Genomic DNA, 21658 nt, shown 5'->3' on the forward strand with positions numbered 1-21658 from the left:
AAGAAGAAGAAGTGGAGCGCACCGGACCCAGATCGTTTGGCATACTTCTGGTGGAAACGTGCTTACTCTCTTCATAAGGGCATGGCAACTGCATTCCGAGCGACTTCAAGGAGTGATAGAGTACCCCCAGGGGTTTTCGGAGGGGAAATGGAAACTTTATTTGTGTTTTTAAATGTACAATTGTAAATATCTTTATGTATAGGCAATTTACAAATGCTCTTGAGATTGGCTTATTCAACACACACACAAAAATCAAAATTGCTTCAAATCTGGGTTGTCCCAATTCCTATTTCTACAACAAAAGACGTAATATGTTGCTCTAATAGCTACATTTATCATTTTCTTCATTATGTAAAGTTGCTGCGTTTTTCGGAGGGGAAATAATAATAACAATAATATAATCTTTATTTAGCGCCGAAGAAACGCTTAGCTGAAGCTAGTTTACAGGTTTTCCACAAAGAAATAACTGAAACAAATAGTTCAAATTTAAGATAACATTATTAAGAATCTCAACTCGCCGTAGGCAAACCAGTTGGCTATTTACAAGCATGGCCGTGGATTTGAACTCGGAGCTACCGTAAAACAAACCCAGGTACTGGCCAGGGTGGGACTCTAACCCGGGAGCAGCAGATCATAAGTCCGACACGCTGACCACTCGGCCACACTGCCTTGCATCACTAATTCCCAAACCTGGGGAATTTAGTAGTGACAATCAAAGACCGCTCACGTGTTTTAATACCATTTATAAATGGTATACATCGTGCCTACTTGTCCCAATTGACTAACATCTTAATCACTATGAACTGATGGAAGGTGCGCAAAGGGGTGCGCGTGCTGTATCGATGTAGTGGGACTGTTGACAACTTGCTCATTGGCCGGATGGTCACGCTAGACTGCCATAAGAGGAAGCGTAATCTCAATATGGGATGGGTAGATGTTCAGAAGGCATGACTCTATAGACCATGGTTGGCTAGAGGAGATGATGCTTATGCACAGGTTCCCCACCTGATTGTGTATGGCTATCCAGAATTTGTCAAAAAGCTGGAGTACCAGAATAGTGACCACCACAAGAAAGGGGAGAGAAGTCTCGGAAAATATGCGATTTAGAAACGGCCTTCCACAGGGCGATGCCTCAAGCTACCAGTGGCTTAGAAATGAAAAAGAAATTGATGCTTCAGTGTAAAGGAAATGCCGTCAAAAATCATCTTTTAATGATTAACTGCGTTTCATTTGTTTAAACCAATTGTTTTTTTTTTTCTAATCTTTTAGCAGCTCTCGGGTGAAAATAGAGAAGAACAAATTACATCTGATTCATGTGGACAGCTGGCACGATGCCGTGTTCCAGTGTGTTATAGAAAATGATCAAGGAATGGAAGTGTCCTTTTTGAGTTGATGTTGAGGTTTTGTTCAACACTCTTCTCCTATCTGTATTCGTGCTGCAGTCAAAGATATATGTGGCAAGCCCTTTAGATTTTATGGAGACTAAGAATTCTTTGATTCCCTGTAGAACATTTGACTGAGTATGCTCAACAGGTTTTTATCTGGTATTTTTGACACATGCCTCTTCTTGTCGTCTTTGATAATTAGAGAGACCGGATGCCACGGAAGAAACTCCGCGATACCTGAATGTATGCCAAAGTAACTCATCCGCACCTCGGACAGATGCGACCGAAGTTGCAAGCGGAGTGAGACCAAGAAGACGTGCTACTCTCCCTCCCCTCCCCCAGTATCAAGCCCTTGACCCGACAACGACAAAAATGTCAAGTTATGAACCGATAGACGCTGAAAAGGAGCTCAGTCATTGAGAAGTAAGATTTTAGGTCCATGAAAAGTGGTCATGAATATTTTAATCCTGAGCGACCTATTCCTGAATATCTCGAGCTTGTAAACAACACCCAGGTGCCAGCTAAAAATACCGCGTCAAATGCGCAAACAAAGGGGCCTGGAAAAGATTATTATGTTCCAATGGAAAATGGCCAGTCCAATAATTTCTTAGATAATTATTCGCCACAAGGCTACGTCCTGAAGGAAAACGGCATGCGCATCAATGCCTCAAATAGCTCGACACCAGAGGATTATGGTTCCAATAGATGCATCGAATATGAGAAATAATCCTTCTTTGCCTGCGGCAGGAAGATCTGATGGATTAGCTGTTGAAACTAAAGATCGAACTTCCTCAGGAGACTATTACCAGCCTATGGCGAACAATGGTGGCTCAAGTGAGCAGGGAAGCCCACAGACCTCTCCCCTTGGGGATTATTATTCACCGATGGCAGGAAGTACTCTCAGTGGACCAGCGAGCAGCGCAAATGCCCATGATGAAGTTATGTCCAGCAAACTGTAAGGGATTGTGTTGTAGTGGAATTCAAACCATCCGAGAAGTGTTTCCAAAATTTTTTGTTAATCGATCTTTGTGTCATTCAACCTGTTTTAAGAAAACCCGTTTCTGAAAGCTTCCTTTTAATTTCATGTAAGATTCTAACTTTCAACGTTTTAATCTCGTTAGTGGCCTCACTAGGAAACAGATTTGACAAGGTCTCCATTCTTTTTAAGCATCGAATAATCAAATTTCAGTTTGAAAGTTATTTTAACGCCTAATGAATAATTATGTCAAAGTAATACAAAATTTTAATACAAAATTTAGGCGTGTACCTAATGCTCATTACGTGGAATCTCTTCTCATTAAGAAAGCAATTATATCTCCTCTGGGAATCATGTCATAGCGCATACATATTTAAGCTTACACACTTCAGACTGCAACGTACATTTCGCATCTGAAAACTATGCAATCTTCAAAGTGAAGTATGAATTTTTACGTGAAAAACGGATAGAATGGAAGGCCTATGCAAGCACTAACGATCATTAGCAAAAATCATACGCAGAGCAAAAAGAAATTAAACATATCTTGAGTCAAGAACATCGATAAATGATATACACGGTGCTAATAAATATCTTATTATTAAGCATTTATTACGTATATTAATATACGTTTTGTGAGTTTTAGTATATTTACTTACAATGCGTTATGAGCTTGTTTATTATGCCGCTGTAACTGTTGTGAGATCTTTACTCAAGAATACAGCTAGGTCATAGCCAATGATAATCATAAATGAAAACTTAGAACTACGATGGTCAACGACAATCAATATTCCTTTGCTTAGATATATCTTGGCGCTGGAAATTCGTTACAGCATTGAAAGGGAAGTAGACTAAGCAGAGCCTTCTTTTGGGCGAAGTCCTTCGTGCGAGTCAGGAGAGACGGCTCGTAGCCTAAAACAAAAGTAGTTCAGACGTCGGCATTCGGAACAAATGAAATGGTCTTAGCCTAACAGTCTTCGTTGAATCTCGTCCATTATTTGAGCCAGTTCTTCTGGGTCAGGTAGCTCGTGTATCGCCCTCTTTCCTAAATGCCTGTTGCTGGGTCTCTCTAGCTGCATCTCAACTTGCTGTAAGATCTGCAGCGTGTCATCTGTTAGAACAGATTCAATATCACATGCAATTAAAGATACTGGATCTCAAATTTGAGTAGGTTCCCCGATTTGGATCGATCCTCTCATTTGAAACTCTCTGATTTGCTTTGTCCAGGTTGTGAACAAAAGAGGATGAAAACTAGCGATTCTCTCTCACTTGTACAATTTGCTTTCCTCCACTGACAGAGAGTCTCGCCGCCCATTGTCTCACCAAAATATTTTTTTGTTTGTCACCCGTATTTTTTCATTTCTTTTTCCCTTTGGAACTCTGAAGTCTGACTTTAGAATACATGAAAATCGTACCTGGCATGCACTGCGATATTAATAAATGTATATGAAAGCGATCCTCGTAATAATGAACACTACTTAAGTAGGAAATAAAATAAGGCCTGAAAAAATTAAGGCATGTACGGGATTTGAAGCCATGACCTCTGTTATCAGTATATTTTCATATATTAAAATGAACTGCCATGAACGTCGTCTATAATATACTGTTCGTTGCTTTTCCGAAATGGAATGTTAGCCTGATTGAGGTAAACTCACCACTTTGGGCGCCTGGGTAGGGGGAGGTCTTTAAACATCAATGGACTCACCTCTGGACTTATAAGACGAATAAGTAGAGAATCTTTTCTACCTTACGGCTTAATTTTTGGATTCTGATTACAATTTTTTTTCACTTACTTCGGAAATTTTCAAAAGCTTCGTTGGTAATTTGTCCTCGGATGAGTCCTTGGAGCTAATAAAGAAAGAGAAAATAATTATATAATTATTAATTAAATTAGGCGCGTATTCATTTACAACGTTTTCAAGGCTAAAACTCGTCCTAAAGCTTGCGGAGACCAATGTGTAACTGCTAGGATTTGTTTCGAGTCAAAGCTTTGGTTTTATTTTCCTGGGAGAGCATTATCATTATCATTATTATCATTATGATTCTCTTCCTTTTAATCGCACACGCAACGAAATAATAGCGATATATTGCATATTTTTTTCTCTTATTAATTCCAGATTGCTATTTACTAAGGGTTTACCTTACAGATTTATTGTTTTAATATATTTTTTCTGTCTGGCCTGAGATTTGAGTAAAGGAAAAAGTAAGGAAAAAGCTGACGAGTGATCGTATTTTTCGATTTGCTGTCATTGGAGTTGACTGGTGTGTTCGTCTATGAGAACGTATTAGGATAAAATAGATATTTACTCACCCTCAATATGATTCGAGCGAGAGAAATGAGTAAATCAGAAAGAACCCTGTTAACAAGAATATGATATAGTATGTTAAGTTCAAGAGTAAATATGTCGATCAAAGGATCCACTGCTTTGCCAAGTCTGTCATGATGATGGTCTAAAACAAACTCATCACACGTTAAGCTATCTGCCCACAGAATAAATCTAAAAAGTGTTTCCTGTGTATGAAAAAGAATAATGTCAACCGAAACTTTTCCGAAACAGGCGCAGCGTACTAAACACGATGTTTATGCACACTCGTACTAAAAACCAAGTTGGTTGACATGAAGCAATTAGATGTGGAACTTACCTTCGAACTTCCGTTGGGAGGGTCGCAGATGGGGAATTTGATGGTGGTTGCGCTGTGTTGGGCAAGGTTACGTTATTAAAAGGAGTAAAAGATGTAGGGCGTGGCACTGAAAAACGAATTGTTAACTGTTAATGTCATTATCGGCGAACTTACCTCACTTTTTTTTCAAGCCTTTGGAGGTGGTTTGAAAGTTTTACACACTAAACCCTTACAGCAGTATAAACATATTATACGTCAAAAATGCAAATGAATGTTCGATCTGTTGCATACATCGAAAACCATATTTTATTAGAATGGACATAAGAAGGAGCCGGTCTTGCACAAATTAATTTCAATTAAAGACAAATACAAAACACAAGTTTAGCCAGGTATGAGAAAAAAAACGCATGGTGAACTCGAGAATCTCATGTCACCATAGCTGTAGGATTTAGCAAAATTAATTACAGACAATTTACGTGACCTAAGCAATAAGACTCGCAAGATCTATTATAAAGCAATCAAAACTCTCTAACATTGCTTAGTGTTTCTTTCAATTTTTCAATTTATCTATTTCGTCGTTAGTCACTAACTTGTGTTTACCTAATCCTGCAATTGTGTAATTCAAAAGAGACAGGTAAAGTTAATCTCGAACTACTAAGTTTGGCTGAGGTTAGGGTAATTAACACATACAAAAACAACAAGCTTAAGTCATGGCGTAACTACTTCAAAAATCTAAAGTTTTCTCACCAAATATTATGGTGTAACGAGCCAAGAAACCAATTCTTACGACAGATCCATCAGTTGTAAATCTGATATTAAGAACTTGACTTCTGTCGCCTCTAACTGTGATGTTAAATCCATTCCTAGAACCACTCAGCCTTGCTAACCGCCCGGTGCTGACTGTCAGCTCAACAAAATCACAGCTTCAACGAAAAAGGAAAGAAAGGGAAACCATTAGGCCGCATTTTCAATTCCAATTCTTTTTCCTTGCGTTTCTTTGCCATATTTACCTTACAATGTTATAGCAAGACAAATGCTTATACAACAAGTAGAGCCAGTAAAATGAAACGTAGGTTGAATGACAATAATGCCCTTCCAGGAAGTACGTAGGGGTTTTTAGGTAGAATCGCATCGTTGAATAAAATCTCGCATTCTGATAAGTTAACGCAGCGGGGTATTTAGCGTGGTATTGCGAGTTGAAAACGAGGCTAAGTGATATTCACTCCCATCAACATATACATAAGAACTTTAAGTAATACTGTTTTCTTTGTTTTTTTCCCTCATTAATACTCAATTATGTGATTCAAGGAAAATTCTTCCCTTGAATCGTGAATTCCGCGTTAAATTGTACTTGAAAACCAATATCGCACTCATCGCTTGGCGATTCGTGTGATATCTGTTATTGCGCGCAATTTAATGCAGAATTCAAGAGTCAAGTAATAAATTTTCCTATAAAATCTACCGTTGACCAATTACTCTTCATTTTCATGACACGTCAGAAACTCATGATGTGTGGTCGTGAACAAAACGAAAGTCTTCTTTCCTGAGAAATGCACTTTGAATCCCAAGAATGCGAATGATCAAGTCGCAGCTCATTGCAGCCTGGCATCTCATTGGTTAACAGGTTCGAGCAAGTTTTCATCTGAACTTATCGGTAAAACCGAAGGAATCCGATTTTACTTTTAAAAAAATCAAAAGTGTCTCTGTCGGCACAGTTATACTCATGATTATTGGATGTTCATACCACTGCTCTGTGTTAAACCTTTCAAACTGTACACTCAAAACGCTGTCGGTGGGGATACGAAGAGTCCACAGGCAGTTCAAATTATTTGAGTAAGAAAATGGATATCCAGGAGTTGCAAATGTTCCACTAGTACTGTTTAGTAGCCCTCCACATCCTAAAAAAAATCAGTATGCAAGGAATGTCGAACATGTCAGACTTGGTCCGCCGAAGTAAGGGCTCTTATTTGCTATAGAAGAAACAGTTGATGTTGACAATAGAGAACAAAAAGACAGAAGTGCTAGTAAATCAATGCAAAAAAAGGGGATAAGTTCCTAAAGAAAGTGTGGTGTTGCGTCGGTGGGCGTAAAAAGGTAAATTTGGTTTTATCAACTGAGTTGATAATGTAAAGCGTTTCAAGACTGACGTTTCATTTGTTAGCCTTTCTTCAGAGCGAATGAAATAAAAAGATAGGTTTATGAGGCCGTGATCGATTGTGATGTGTCTTCTGTCTTCTACACTAAGAAGGAGCCCAAAGTGTTAAACAGATGGCTACATCTTTTGATAACGTTACACCGCAAGCAAAAAATGATAAAAAAAGATTAGTTTTTTTTGATGGAGGAGTTTTACCTTGATTCAAAACGAAATTCTTTGAATACGGCTGCAAGGAAATTCAAATGTGTAGCTGCTTAGCGGGCAAAGCTGAGAATTTTTGAATCAGCCCTGGGTTTATTCTTACAATGCCGAGAGTTTAAGTCGATTTAAGTATGCAATATTAGGGAAGGTATGGATTGCAGAGGGATATTGAAAGAACCCGCCTCCCTGCGCTTTAGCTCGGCTGAGCTCGGTCCTTAAACCAGGACCACAAAATCTGAGTGCGTTTGATTGCTTAGACTGACCTATATAAAAAAAATTAAATCAGAACCGTAATTTTTGGAAATTCGAGAAAGTTTACATACCTGTAAAAGGCGGTTGTGTAGTCACTTGAGGAGATGGAGACGATGTCGCATTAACTACTCCAGAGGCTGATGATGGTGTTGGCTGCAGTGTCGCTGATGGAAAAGCTAAAGATAAAGAATACCACACCCTTAGGCTATGATATCAAGTACAATCATCTCTATCGACGTTGAAAGTTAGTTTTCAGTGGACATGGTAACCTTGTTATGTCATTCAGTGTCACCGTTGTTCCGCCATCGTGCGGCTTTCTCGGGCTTTTGTATACTGTAATAGTGATTTAATAACTTACTAGGTAGATGAGTCGCTGTAGGCGTAATGGCAGCTAATAGAAGAAAGTTTCTGAAACCTCTAGATCTGACACCGTGTAAAGTCAATAGGCCTGACTGGGCGTCATTCGTTCTATGGTATGCCCATATAAGGAAACTCGCATTCACTTAGAACTACTAATGTTGGCGAAGGATTAGGGTAATCAACACATATACACACAACAAGCCGTAGTCATGTGTAACTACTTCAAGAATTTACACTTTTCTCACCAAATATTAAGTTGTAGCGAGCCAAGAAACCAGGTCTTACGACAGATCCATCAGTTGTTAATGTGATATAAAGAAATTGACTCCTGTCGCCTTTCACTGAGACGTTGAATCCATTCCTAGAACCACTCAGCCTTGCTAACCGCCCGGTGCTGACTGTCAGCTCAACAAAATCACAGCTTCAACAAAAAAGGAAAGAAAGGGAAACCATTAGGCCGCATTTTCAATTCCAATTCTTTTTCCTTGCGTTTCTTTGCCACATTTACCTTGCAATGTTATAGCAAGCTAAGTGTTAAGGTAAATTTCAAGTAAAGTCAGAAACTCCTCTGTGGTCGTAAACAAAGCGAAAGTCTTCTTTTCTGACAAATGCACATTCCAAGAATATGAACGATCAAGTCGCAGCTCATTGCAGCTTGGCATCTCATTGGTTAACAGGTTTGAGCAATTTTTCATCGCAACTTATCATGATGGTAAAACCAAAGGAATCCAATTTTACTTTTAAAAAAATTGAAAGTTTCTCTACCGGCACAGTTACACTCATGATTATTGGATGTACATACCACTGCTCCGTGTTAAACCTTTCAAACTGTAGAATCAAAACGCTATCGGTAGGTATACGAAGAGTCCATAGGCAGTTCAAATTGTTGAAGTAAGAAAGTGGATATCCAGGAGTTGCAAATGTTCCACTTGTACTGTTTAGTGTTCCGCCACACCCTTGAAAAAAAATTACCATGCAACAAGTGTCGAACATGTGAAACTTTTGACTGAACAAAAAGACAAAAGAACGAGTAAACAAGGAGAAAGATATAAGGGTAACGAGGCCGGGATCTATTGTGAAGTGTCCTGTGTCATCTAAACTAAGAAGGAACCCAAAGTGGTTGACAGGGAGCTTTATCTTATAATAACGGTACACCGAAAACAAACAACTAATAGAAATTGCAAACTCTTTTGATGGAGGGGAGTTATAATGAGACAGCACGAAATTCTTTTGATCAATCTACAAAAATATTAAAATGTAAAGCAGCTGCTTGGTGAGTAGAGCTGAGAATTTTTGTATTGGCACTGGAAGCTCAACAAAAGCCGAGAGTTGTTCGATTTAGTAAAGTACTATTAGGGAAGGCGTGGATTGCAGACTGGTACTGGTATAAGTGAAAGACCTCGGCCAGCTGAGCTTGATCCTCAGTTGAACAAGGAGCGCGAACTCTGAGAGCGTTTGATGTCTTGGACTGCCTTATATCAAAAATTAAAATGAGTACCGTAATTTTTTGAAAATTCGAGAACATTTACGTACCCGTAGAAGGTGGTTGTGTCGCATTCATTCCTCCAAAAGCTGAAAATGGTGTTGGCTGGAGTGTCGTTGGTGGAAAACCTAAAGATAAACAACACCACACCCTGAGGCCGAGATATTAAGTGCGATGATCGATCTCTAACGACGTCGAAAGTTAATTTTTAGCGGGCTTGGTAACCTTGTTATAATTATCATTCCCTTTTGCTGTTATTCCGCTATCCTGCAGATATCTCGGTTATCTACTAGTCATAATAATGACTTACCAGTTGGACGTGTCGCTGTGGGCATAATGGCAGGTATTAGAAGAACGTTTGTGAAACCTCTGGATCTGACACCGTGAAACGTCAATAGGCCTGACTGAGCGTCAATCATAATATGGTATGCCCATATGATGAAAATCGGTGCCCCTTGCTGCGGGGGATTAAATTTTAACATACAAGTGAAACTAAATTTCTTATTCATCTCTTAGTTTGCACTAGTTTTTTTCAGGTGATATCGTTTTTCGAACAGTAAGATTTCTGTAACGAAGCATACAATAACAATAATAATAATAATAATAATAATAATAATAAATAAATAATCATATGTCCGTTTTTCATCAATAATCTTTTGTTTTGGGCGAAATCGTGGCAACAGGAAAGCAATGAGATAGATTTCTGAGTGCAGAAGGAGTAGGTCTTCCACAAGCTGACATCCCTTAACCTTGCTAAGCTTATTATAATATGGAGTATGTATAGATTTGTACACATCTACGTACGCAAACTACACGTATCTACACGTACTGGATATATATATATATACAGCTGTTCGTATTTTACCTGTATGCGAACATCACCCACTGGATCTCTGGTGTCTCTCCGGCGATAAAATTGTAGCGTTGTTTTTCCATTTTCTTCGTTGGCGTAAGTTAATACCCAGTCTTGCTGAATGTCAACTTGAGGTTGTCTACGGCCAATCGTGAGATAATCCTTTTTCAATGAGAGTAAAACATGTTTTCATTATTAGCAAATAAGTTAATTGAATTATTATCATTTTGGTACTATCAACGTGTGAAGTGAAATAGTCGTTACAAAAAAATACTTCCTGTGTCACATGATAATCAATCGCGATTTTTGTGCAGTTTTTTGCAATGTCCAATTTCTGATTTTCTCATAAAATATTTCAGTTGAATTACTTTAATTTTTTTTATACCATCACCAATCTCTACTTGCTGGTTTTATCATTTCTTTTATAACAGAATTTATCAGCAATTTTAATCGATAATTTTAATTGTTTCTTAGCTTTCTCTTAAGGAAAGTAATATAAATAATATAATGTAAATGATTCGCAACTCTGTACAGAACAAAGCCATTTGTTTTGCGTGGGAATTTTTTTTCACGAGGAAATGGTCACCAGTTTGAGAAGCTTAACAAATTTTTCTTGTCAGTGCTATAGGGAATGTGTAGAGAACAATCTGGATAAAAAAAAAAAAAATTATAAAACCTGCGTTATTATTTAAATATTTTATTGTACCTGCAAATAACTCATTCCATGTAAAACTCCACCAACCGCCACATCATATCCCTGCATGCCTGTCGGTGCACGAGGGGCAAAACCAAACCCCACCCATCCGGTTGCCATGACCTCGACCATGAAGTGTAATCTGTCAGTCTCCCTGTTGTATATCCAGGATACATTGTAGTCACCGTTGTTAAAGGAAAGAAAGTTTGCAAAATGCATCGGCGGAGCCTTTGTAAGTGATATTGCCGACGATTCCGCGGTTGATCTCGTTGTTGGTGTTGCCAGAGTTATCCTCGATGTTGCGTTTGATTGTGGAAGTTGTGCTGTTGATACTGGTGGATGTAGTTGTTCCATTCTTGTTGTTGTTTGTCTGGTTCTTATTGTTGTCGATATTGGTGCAACTGTTGCTGATGTTTCTGGTGGCGTTAATTTTGATCGTGAATTTGCAGTTGATGGTTTCGGCAACGGCGTTCGATTTGTTGTAGTTGCTGTCTGCATTTCTCCCTTGGTTGTTAAAGGTACCGCTGTATAATGAAATGAAGTCAAGACGTTAGCATTATTTGCAAAATGAACTGGCGGCACCAGATCTCCAGCTACAGATCTGTAAAATTTTGCCGTATAACCCCATGTGCAATCTCTGGAAAGTCTCTCTTCCTACCAGGAGAGAAAAGTAACTTAGTTGGTCCGTAAAGTACTACAACAATCGCATGTTCATTTCCTTTCTTATTGCAGAGCTAGCGACACAGATACCCCCGGCTTGATACAAATACTTAATTCTTCTCGTACCTGTTTTGTGACATTTTCTCGATTTTTTATCAGATTAATCCCTCGTAGGTTATAATCTTGTATATTCCATTGCCTGTTTGCTGGACAATGTACTAAAATGGTAGGGGGAAAATGACTTGATCAGCTCTACGTAAAGTAAAAGGATCGATGGATTTACCGCTCAACAGCTCAGTTGACTGCTCCGAGACAAGAGAAACCTGTTCTCGGGGTATGCTCTGCTACCGAGAACAGAGTAGTAAAAGGTAAAGCTAAATATTTTTTTCACAATTAAATAATTTTCCGGTTTGTGTAATGATGTGTAAATAAGTTGTAGTCATAAGTGTAGCAAAGATGCGAAAAAATATTTTTGATTATCTTACGCATGAATCAATTAAAAATATTCTTTGATTTCATGAACGGGTGGATTAAATGAAGTCTTTAATTTTTTCAAAATCTCTTTATTTTGGTTATGACTTTGTTAAGTGAAAACTAAATTGTATCTAAAATCTAATGCTGAGTTATTTTTTTGCAAGTGTCATCATGCAATTTGTAGGAAATTTTGCTCCGAAGTCATTTATACATACTTCCAGAATCAATCTTAAAGTGTTTCATATCATGAAACCTTTTCTGTAGCCGCTACATTTTATATTCGCCCCTTCCGGTGACGGGATTATATTCTATTACTGAAAAATACCACACTCGTTTCTGTCGTCGAAGATTTCATAAAAAAATTTGCTAGCAAAGCATTGATAGATTTCAAGTGCCTTGTAGATTACAGTAGTTTCCTATATATCGTGAAAGCGAAAAGTCGCACAGACTTTCAGGCAGTAACTAAGATCTAGAGCTAGTATCTTGAAAACAAGAACCTCAAGAATTGAATCGTAAATATTATAAAATCTTCTGCAATTGGAATATTTTATTAAAATAGAGACCTGATAGAAATATTTAAGATAGTAGCCATAAAAATGAGGTACAAATGAACCACGCGTTCAATTCATTGAAATTATCCGACATAAGACTTGTGGATAGCGTGATTCAGGGCCGCGCTGGAGCTTTGAGCATTCAGGTAACCGGGGTCTTTGTTACCTGGGTATAAGACATTTTCTATCTCACAAAGCGTGGATTTTTGACATTAGGTATAAAGAAGAACGTCAAACCTTCGACATATCTAAAAAAATACTACTGTGATTTTTGATTTGTAATTTGTAGTTTAATTTGATTTGTGATTTGTAGAATAATCACAAATTGATATTTCATAGGGAAAAATCGTGTCAGCATTGTAAAATTCCGTTTTACTCCTTGGAGGAGAATGATAAATGAAAAAAAGAGTCGTAAAAGTAGTGACATTGAGAATTGATTGAGATATTAATAGCCCCGATTTATTAGAAGCAATATTCCCTCCAAGTTTTTGCACAAATGGCTGAAGTGTTATTTGATATACGCTAACATTTGTATCTTGAAGTTTTCAACATACCACAAGTACAACGAAAGTACCATGTACTTTCGAATGATATTGTATTTGTGTCTCATGCGATTTAAAGGGGCGGTGGTTTTTCTAGTTTTTGTTTGCTACCAGTGATTTCAATTGATCTTGTGGTCCGCCTGTCAAGATGAGAAGTAGATTTTAAAGGACTGTTTTCGATAGATAGGACAGATGTGTTAACAACCTACGCGGAAATTATCAGGAGAGTCAACTCCTACTCAAGTTTTGAGATTTCAGTCAATCCAACCCAACTGTTTATCGCAGTCAAAAATTTTCTTCGTGCAGACGATTACACTGTTAAAAGACTAGGTCCTCCTTGGTTACATCAATTACAGCATTTCTGAATTCAACTTACCAATTTTGCAGCACGTTCCCAGGTAACCAGGCGGACAGAGGCAACCGTTTCTTGTGGGTGTTCCCGAATTCTGACAGTCTCTCTTGCAAAATTGACTCTCTAATCGATGGGAAAAACATGTTCCTCCACAAGCTGCTGGCAAAATGATCCTTCTTGTTCTAGTGCGAGTTCCCCTTGATCCACACGGACACGAACTCCACTGCGACCATGCACTGACTTGGCAATTACGAGGACTACAAGATGGAAGAGTGCGCCTTCTTCTTCTTCGCCTGAGCCAAGCCTCGTTGTCTGTATCACAGGCATGGCGTGATACACGTGGTAACCATAGATAAACTTGAACGAGGAAGTTAATATTGGACGGTACCGATTGATCGAGTTAATGGTTCTTCGAGCTCTTCGAAACTGAGGGGAAAAATTATTATGAAGTGCGAAATAAATAACAAGCCATGTTGAAGTTTCAGGCAAAATAATTCTTCTACAAAATGATTCTAGACAAGGTTGAAACGGGAAATTCTTACGAGAAATTTGGGGAAAAGATCCGATGTAGCTGATCTACTACCGTAATCAACGGAAATGACAATGCACTCTTTAGAGGCCCTTAGGCTAATTAATTGCTTAATATTCTAAATCGAGGTTTGAGTACTTAAATCCCAACAAAGCACTGCAGTTATATTTAGTTGTAAATCAAAAGATGAAATACGTAAAAAGTAAAATTTGATCCATTGTTACCGTAAAGTGATTCTCTCAAATTGTGATCAAAGTAACACAATGATAGTTTTCCTCGTCGCTGTAAAGGTTGTCATGCATCGCAAAATAGGGACAGGGTTGCCGAGCAATCGTTTCCACCACAGAGGGAAATCCTTTATCTCAACTCTTTGACTTCTAAGAATGACTGGCTTCTAACTTCTTTCTACAGCATCACCCTCAAATAAAAAGGCCAACATTATGACATAAGCATAATGTGATTTTATTTGGAGGCCCGTCATAGTGTTTAGGTGTGCCTTTGCATGGGGCAAGGAGCGTTGTCAATCACAGAATCTAAGCCAATCAAATGAGGTCAGATCTAATAGCACCAGGGTTATAGGTAAAGTCACTTTCTGTCCTGGTCCTTTAGCCTATAACCGTCAATGAAAGGATCAATTATATCTCTCCCAGTGCTGGCGTGTATAGTTTTTTCTTTACTCAAATCCTTGTGCGCAAACCCATGGAACTTGTTTGCATACGTTTTCCTCAAACCTTTAACTTGTTAGAACTTTATGACTCAACAAAAATTATTTTGTACCAATTTTGGGACTGATATTAACTTCTGTGAATATTTATCACACTTAACAAATGGTAAACACCACAGCGTACACTATTGAGTTATGGATGCACGCGGGAGGTTGCTAAGCACGAAAGAAGCGTAAGAGTCGCTCGAGGCGACAGCCGAGAGCGACTCTAGCTTCTTGAGTGCTTAGCAAACCTCCTAAGTGCATCCATAACTCAATAGTGTACGCTGTGGTGTTTACCATTTGTTTTATAACATAACATTGATACATTGTAGCTAAAGAGTTCCCGTTTATTTAACAAATCTTACGCGACCAGAAAAAACAAGCGCGCGCGGAAAAATAGTCTTTGCATTTGCTCACGTCAGCAGCGTACACCCATGGGCAAATGGGGACGCTAAATTGACCAATCAGAGCGCGCGCTTTACTTTGGTTATGTTATAAAGATAAATAGTGCTTCTCTCGATCACCCGAGTAACTCGGAAGTGATTTGCAAGTACTAGGAGTTATTACTACTGCTATGCGCGTCATACGAGGATTTAATTTCTGACCATTTTCGGTATATTGGAAAATTTAAATTAATCTTTGTCCTTACGTGGTATTTAATCAAATCTTTCTTCTCCTAAGTGTCTATGAAAGTGGTAGATATTGACCTCCACTTCAGCGAATAATTATTAACTACGTGTGAATGCCATTGTTAGACGGCTTCGATACACATCTGCAGCCAAAAACCGGACGAATGTTTGATGCGAATCTTCGGGTCCTCGGTTAACTGTCAAGGACAAAATGAAAATATTAGAGGCTTGAGGCACAATTTACTCCTCGTGTTACTTTTGTTCCGGAAAAACTGAGTTGTTTACTAATATCAGATGGAAAAGAAGACACGCAAAAAGGAATAAAAGGCTCTGTGAGCCAACTCGTGGATTGGATAAGCCAATGTAATTTATGTGTCGTCAATAGAAAATGATATTTGATTTCCATACTAGGGTATGAATCGTTCTAAGAAGTGTTGAACTGGTAAAAGAACGTTTTGAGGAATATGATGTAAAATTAAATTTAGGCCTCGAAGACAGAAAATATGGTCTGAGAAGGAGTTAGTGTACTGAAGTCAATCACTGTCCCAGATTTTACTGTAAAGGTTTGTGGAAAGAAAGTACAAAAGGGTGCTGTTTTGTTTATCGAAAAACTGCTGTTGCAATATTAAGCTCGGTATTTACTTGCGATGTAAGCATAGGGATAAGCATGTAAAAGCTTCTGCACTAGATTGGACGCTCGGACATAAGGATAAGCATGTATGCATAAGATTATCAAAAGGTTGCGTTCTTTTTATGCTTATTCTGTCTAGTGAGTCATACCGTAAATGGCCTTGTGGTACTGCCACAATCATAGTAACTTTCCCTGTTTCGAAGGAGTTGTTGGATCAAATTCGCAGCGCGAAAGTAAAGTTTTCGTTTTGCTTAACCGCCCGGTACCACCCGATCACCGCGATTGACCTTCAAAATTTTCAAGTCGGATTTTTCGTTCCTTTGCGATCGAGTTAGACCTTGTGGAACTCAGAATTTAAAGTAGCAATGCTATAGAATACTCTCCTTGGAAAATAAGGGATATCAAGGTCTTAAAGGTGACAGAATAAGCTCTCGAGTCAACGACAGTACGATTCTCTAAAGGACGTAAATTACAAACCAAACTTTCGGACTTCAAGCAGGGCTTAGCGACAATTTGATGATTCCATGGGCCGGTGAAAATTATGTTCGAGTAACAATGTGTTCAAAAAGTATAGCTTAACAGAAGACTTTGAGTTAAATCGTAGTTTTTCAGAATTTTTAACAAAACGCTAAGCAATTTTCTGACTGTGAGGTCAAGTAAACAACGATCTAAGCATGAGGAATTTTACCACGTGGGCTTTGTACACGTAAGAAATTTGTACGTTTTGCACTTGAAACAGCAAATCAAGAACTGTTTTGACTAAAAATGTCGTCCCGAAATATTTCTTGGTCATTTTCCTCTTGCTTCCTATTGACAAATTCCATGAAAGACCATGAAACTTGAGATCTCTTCGCTCACGGACAAATTTGCATTTTCCTTCTGAAATATGACCCGCGTGCTGATTTGCACGCATACGAAAATATTAATATTTAGCGATTTTTATCTTTCATCTTAATTTTTGAGTAAAAAATTAATACGCACCTATCGCTTAACTTCCTTTCTTTGTTTTCTCTTTTTCTTTTTCGGACACAATAATCATTTTCCTGCAAATATAAATCATGTTAAAAATCATGATCTGTAGCACTAAATTAGAGAATATAGTCTAGATATAAATTTCAATGGCCAGCATACTTGGAGGAATGATTCAGAACCCACTTAGCTTTACTACGTGTCATCAATATTATCATTCTCAATATTACCTACAATTCCTTTTTTTTTTGCTTGGCCTCACATGAAAAAGCATCGGCCAAACCGAAAAAAATATTGCATTATATACAAATCGCAATCAGAAGAGTTTTCAGTCAGAACTGGAACTCGGGTTCAACCAGTTTATTTGTGAAATCTAATGCATTGTGAAACTACCAGCAAATAAAACGTGAAAAATGTATCATTAAGTCGAGAGTCGACAAACGAACACTTATGATTCCTCAAAAGCACACAGTGCATTTATTCTATGAAAAGTTCCCTTATGAGTGACCCTAAATGAAGGATTTCTACGTATCTTGAGCGATAGAAAACCAGTTATTCTGAGCTTCACAAATTTATCCAGAGGTAACTTTAACCCAATAATTTTTGGTGAACTTTGTTTAGTAGTTCAAGCAATTCTTGTGTATCCGGAAATTCCCGTATGTCTCGCTTGAGAGACATACCAAATTTTACCACAAAATTTAGCCGTGTACCTAATGTTCTTGACGTGGAATCTCTCCTCATTAAGAACGAAATTAAATCTCCGCTGGGAATCATGTCATAGCGCATACATATCTAAACTTACACATTTCAAACTGCAACGTACATTTCGCATCTAAAATCTATGCAATCTTCACAGTGAAGTATGCTTTTTTATGTGAACAACGGATAGAATGGAAGGCTTATGCAAGCACTAACGATCACTAGCGAAAATCATACCCAGAGCAAAAAAAATTAAACATATCTTGAGTCAACAACATCGATGAATGATATACACGGTGCTCATAAATATCTTATTATTAAGCATTTATTACGTCGATTAATATACGTTTTATAATTTTTATTATATTTACTTACAATGCGTTATGAGCTTGTTTATTATAGCGCTGTAACTGTTGTGAGATCTTTGCTCAAGAATACAGCTAAGTCATAGTCAATGATAATCATAAATGAAAAAGTAGAACTACGATGGTCAACGACAATCAATATTCCTTTTCTTAGATATATCTTGGCGCTGAAAATTCGTCACAGCATTGAAAGGGAAGTAGACTAAGCAGTGCCTTCTTTTGGGCGAAGTCCTTTCGTGCGAGTCAGGAGAGACGGATCGTAGCCTAAAACAAAAGTAGTTCAGACGTCGGCATTCGGAACAAATGAAATGGTCTTAGCCTAACAGTCTTTGTTGAATCTCGTCCATTATTTGAGCCAGTTCTTCTGGGTCAGGTAGCTCGTGTATCGCCCTCTTTCCTAAATGCCTGTTGCTGGGTCTCTCTAGCTGCATCTCAACTTGCTGTAAGATCTGCAGCGTGTCATCTGTTAGAACAGATTCAATATTACATGCAATTAAAGATAATGGATTTCAAATTTGAGTAGGTTCCCCGATTTGGATCGATCCTCTCATTTGAAACTCTCTTATTTGCTTTTTCCAGGTTGTGAACAAAAGAGGATGAAAACTAGCGATTCTCTCTCACTTGTACAATTTGCTTTCCTCCACTGACAGAGAGAGTCTCGCCGCCCATTGTCTCACCAAAATATTTTTTGTGTTTGTCACCCGTATTTTTTCATTTCTTTTTCCCTTTGGAACTCTGAAGTCTGACTTTAGAATACATGAAAATCGTACCGGCATGCACTGCGATATTAATAAATGTATATGAAAGCGATCCTCGTAATAATGAACACTACTTAAGTAGGAGATAAAATAAGGCCTGAAAAAATTAAGGCATGTACGGGATTTGAAGCCATGACCTCTGTTATCAGTATATTTTCATACATTAAAATGAACTGCCATGAACGTCTTCTATAATATACTGTTCGTTGTTTTTCCGAAATGGAATGTTAGCCTGATTGAGGTAAACTCACCAGTTTGGGCGCCTGGGTAGGGGGAGGTCTTTAAACATCAATGGACTCACCTCTGGACTTATAAGACGAATAAGTAGAGAATCTTTTCTACCTTACGGCTTAATTTTTGGATTCTGATTACAATTTTTTTTCGCTTACTTCGGAAATTTTCAAAAGATTCGTTGGTAATTTGTCCTCGGATGAGTCCTTGGAGCTAATAAAGAAAGAGAAAATAATGATATAATTATTAATTAAGTTAGGCGCGTATTCATTTACAACATTTTCAAGGCTAAAATTCGTCCTAAAGCTTGCGGAGACCAATGTGTAACTGCTAGGATTTGTTTCGAGTTAAAGCTTTGGTTTTATTTTCCTGGGAGAGCATTATCATTATTATTATTAACATCATGATTCTCTTCCTTTTAATCGCACACGCAACGAAATAATAGCGATATATTGCATATTTTTTTCTCTTATCAATTCCAGATTGCTATTTACCAAGGGTTTACCTTACAGCTTTATTTTTTTTTGATATATTTTTTCTGGCCTGAGATTTGAGTAAAGGAAAAAGTAATGAAAAAGCTGACGAGTGATCGTATTTTTCGATTTGCTGTCATTGGAGTTGACTGGTGTGTTCGTCTATGAGAACGTATTAGGATAAAATAAATATTTACTCACCCTCAATATGATTCGAGCGAGAGAAATGAGTAAATCAGCAAGAACCCTGTTAACAAGAATATGATATAGTATATTAAATTCAAGAGTAAATATGTCGATCAAAGGATCCACTGCTTTGCCAACTCTGTCATGATGATGGTCTAAAACAAACTCATCACACGTTAAGCTATCTGCCCACAGAATAAATCTAAAAAGTGTTTCCTGTGTATGAAAAATAATAATGTCAACCGAAACTTTTCCGAAACAGACGCAGCGTACTAAACACGATGTTTATGCACGCTCGTACTAAAAACCAAGTTGGTTGACATGAAGCAATTAGATGTGGAACTTACCTTCGAACTTCCGTTGGGAGGGTCGCAGATGGGGAATTTGATGGTGGTTGCGCTGTGTTGGGCAAGGTTACGTTATTAAAAGGAGTAAAAGATGTAGGGCGTGGCACTGAAAAACGAATTGTTAACTGTTAATGTCATTATCCGCGAACTTACCCCACTTTTTTTTCAAGCCTTTGGAGGTGGTTTGAAAGTTTTACAGACTAAACCCTTACAGCAACATAAACATATTATACGCCAATTGAATTGTTCGATCTGTTGCATACATCGAAAACCATACTTTATTAGAATGGACATAAGAAGGAGCCGGTCTTGCACAAATTACTTTCAATTAAAGACAAATACAAAACACAAGTTCAGCCAGGTATGAGAAAAAAAACGCATGGCCAACTCGAGAACCTTATGTCACCATAGCTGTAGGATTTAGAAAAATTAATTACAGACAATTTACGTGACCTAAGCAATAAGACTCGCAAATCTATCATAAAGCAATCAAAAGTCTCTAACATTGCTTAGTGTTTCTTTCAATTTTTCAATTTATCTATTTCGTCGTTAGTCACTAACTTGTGTTTACCTAATCCTGCAATTGCGTAATTCAAAAGAGACAGGTAAAGTTAATCTCGAACTACTAAGTTTGGCTGAGGTTAGGGTAATTAACACATACAAAAACAACAAGCTTAGGTCATGGTGTAACTACTTCAAAAATCTAAAGTTTTCTCACCAAATATTATGGTGTAACGAGCCAAGAAACCAATTCTTACGACAGATCCATCAGTTGTAAATCTAATATTAAGAGCTTGACTTCTGTCGCCTCTAACTGTGATGTTAAATTCATTCCTAGAACCACTCAGCCTTGCTAACCGCCCGGTGCTGACTGTCAGCTCAACAAAATCACAGCTTCAACAAAAAAGAAAGAAAGAGAAACCATTAGGCCGCATTTTCAATTCCAATTCTTTTTCCTTGCGTTTCTTTGCCATATTTACCTTACAATGTTATAGCAAGACAAATGCTTATACAACAAGTAGAGCCAGTAAAATGAAACGCAGGTTGAATGACAATAATGCCCTTCCAGGAAGTACGTAGGGGTTTTTAGGTAGAATCGCAGCGTTGAATAAAATCTCGCATTCTGATAAGTTAACGCAGCGGGGTATTTAGCGCGGTATTGCGAGTTGAAAACGAGGCTAAGTGATATTCATTCCCATCAACGTATACATAACAACTTTAAGTAATACTGTTTTCTTTGTTTTTTTCCTCATTAATACTCAGTTATGTGATTCAAGGAAAATTTTTCCCTTGAATCGTGAATTCCGCGTTAAATTGTACTTGAAAACCAATATCGCACTCATCGCTTGGCGATTCGTGTGATATCTGTTATTGCGTGCAATTTAATGCGGAATTCACGAGTCAAGTAATAAATTTTCCTATAAAATCTACCGTTGACCAATTACTCTTCATTTTCATGAAACGTCAGAAACTCATGATGTGTGGTCGTGAACAAAACGAAAGTCTTCTTTCCTGAGAAATGCACTTTGAATCCCAAGAATGCGAATGATCAAGTCGCAGCTCATTGCAGCCTGGCAT

General features: G+C 37.9%; 2 protein-coding genes across 2 annotated transcripts; both read right to left on the reverse strand.

Annotated features, from left to right (window-relative positions):
* Positions 1-2951: 2951 nt before the first annotated feature.
* Positions 2952-13862, reverse strand: LOC148729878 (uncharacterized). Its single transcript, XM_088760859.1, has 14 exons — positions 13582-13862; positions 10991-11502; positions 10297-10446; positions 9742-9889; positions 9482-9559; positions 8751-8904; positions 8194-8369; positions 7660-7764; positions 6725-6878; positions 5728-5903; positions 5002-5107; positions 4670-4715; positions 4152-4206; positions 2952-3469 (listed from the first exon to the last, which is right to left on the reverse strand). The coding sequence occupies exons 2-14, from the start codon at positions 11474-11476 to the stop codon at positions 3321-3323; spliced, it is 1983 nt and encodes a 660-aa protein (XP_088616985.1). The 5' UTR covers positions 11477-11502; positions 13582-13862; the 3' UTR covers positions 2952-3320.
* A 4181-nt stretch (positions 13863-18043) lies between these two features.
* On the reverse strand, positions 18044-21658 carry LOC111320383 (uncharacterized). The gene is made up of 6 exons (XM_088760860.1): positions 21606-21658; positions 20799-20974; positions 20081-20186; positions 19749-19794; positions 19233-19287; positions 18044-18548 (listed from the first exon to the last, which is right to left on the reverse strand). The coding sequence occupies exons 1-6, from the start codon at positions 21656-21658 to the stop codon at positions 18400-18402; spliced, it is 585 nt and encodes a 194-aa protein (XP_088616986.1). The 3' UTR covers positions 18044-18399.

Source organism: Stylophora pistillata, chromosome 5 (assembly GCF_964205215.1).
Source record: "Stylophora pistillata chromosome 5, jaStyPist1.2, whole genome shotgun sequence".
Taxonomy (NCBI): domain Eukaryota; kingdom Metazoa; phylum Cnidaria; class Anthozoa; order Scleractinia; family Pocilloporidae; genus Stylophora; species Stylophora pistillata.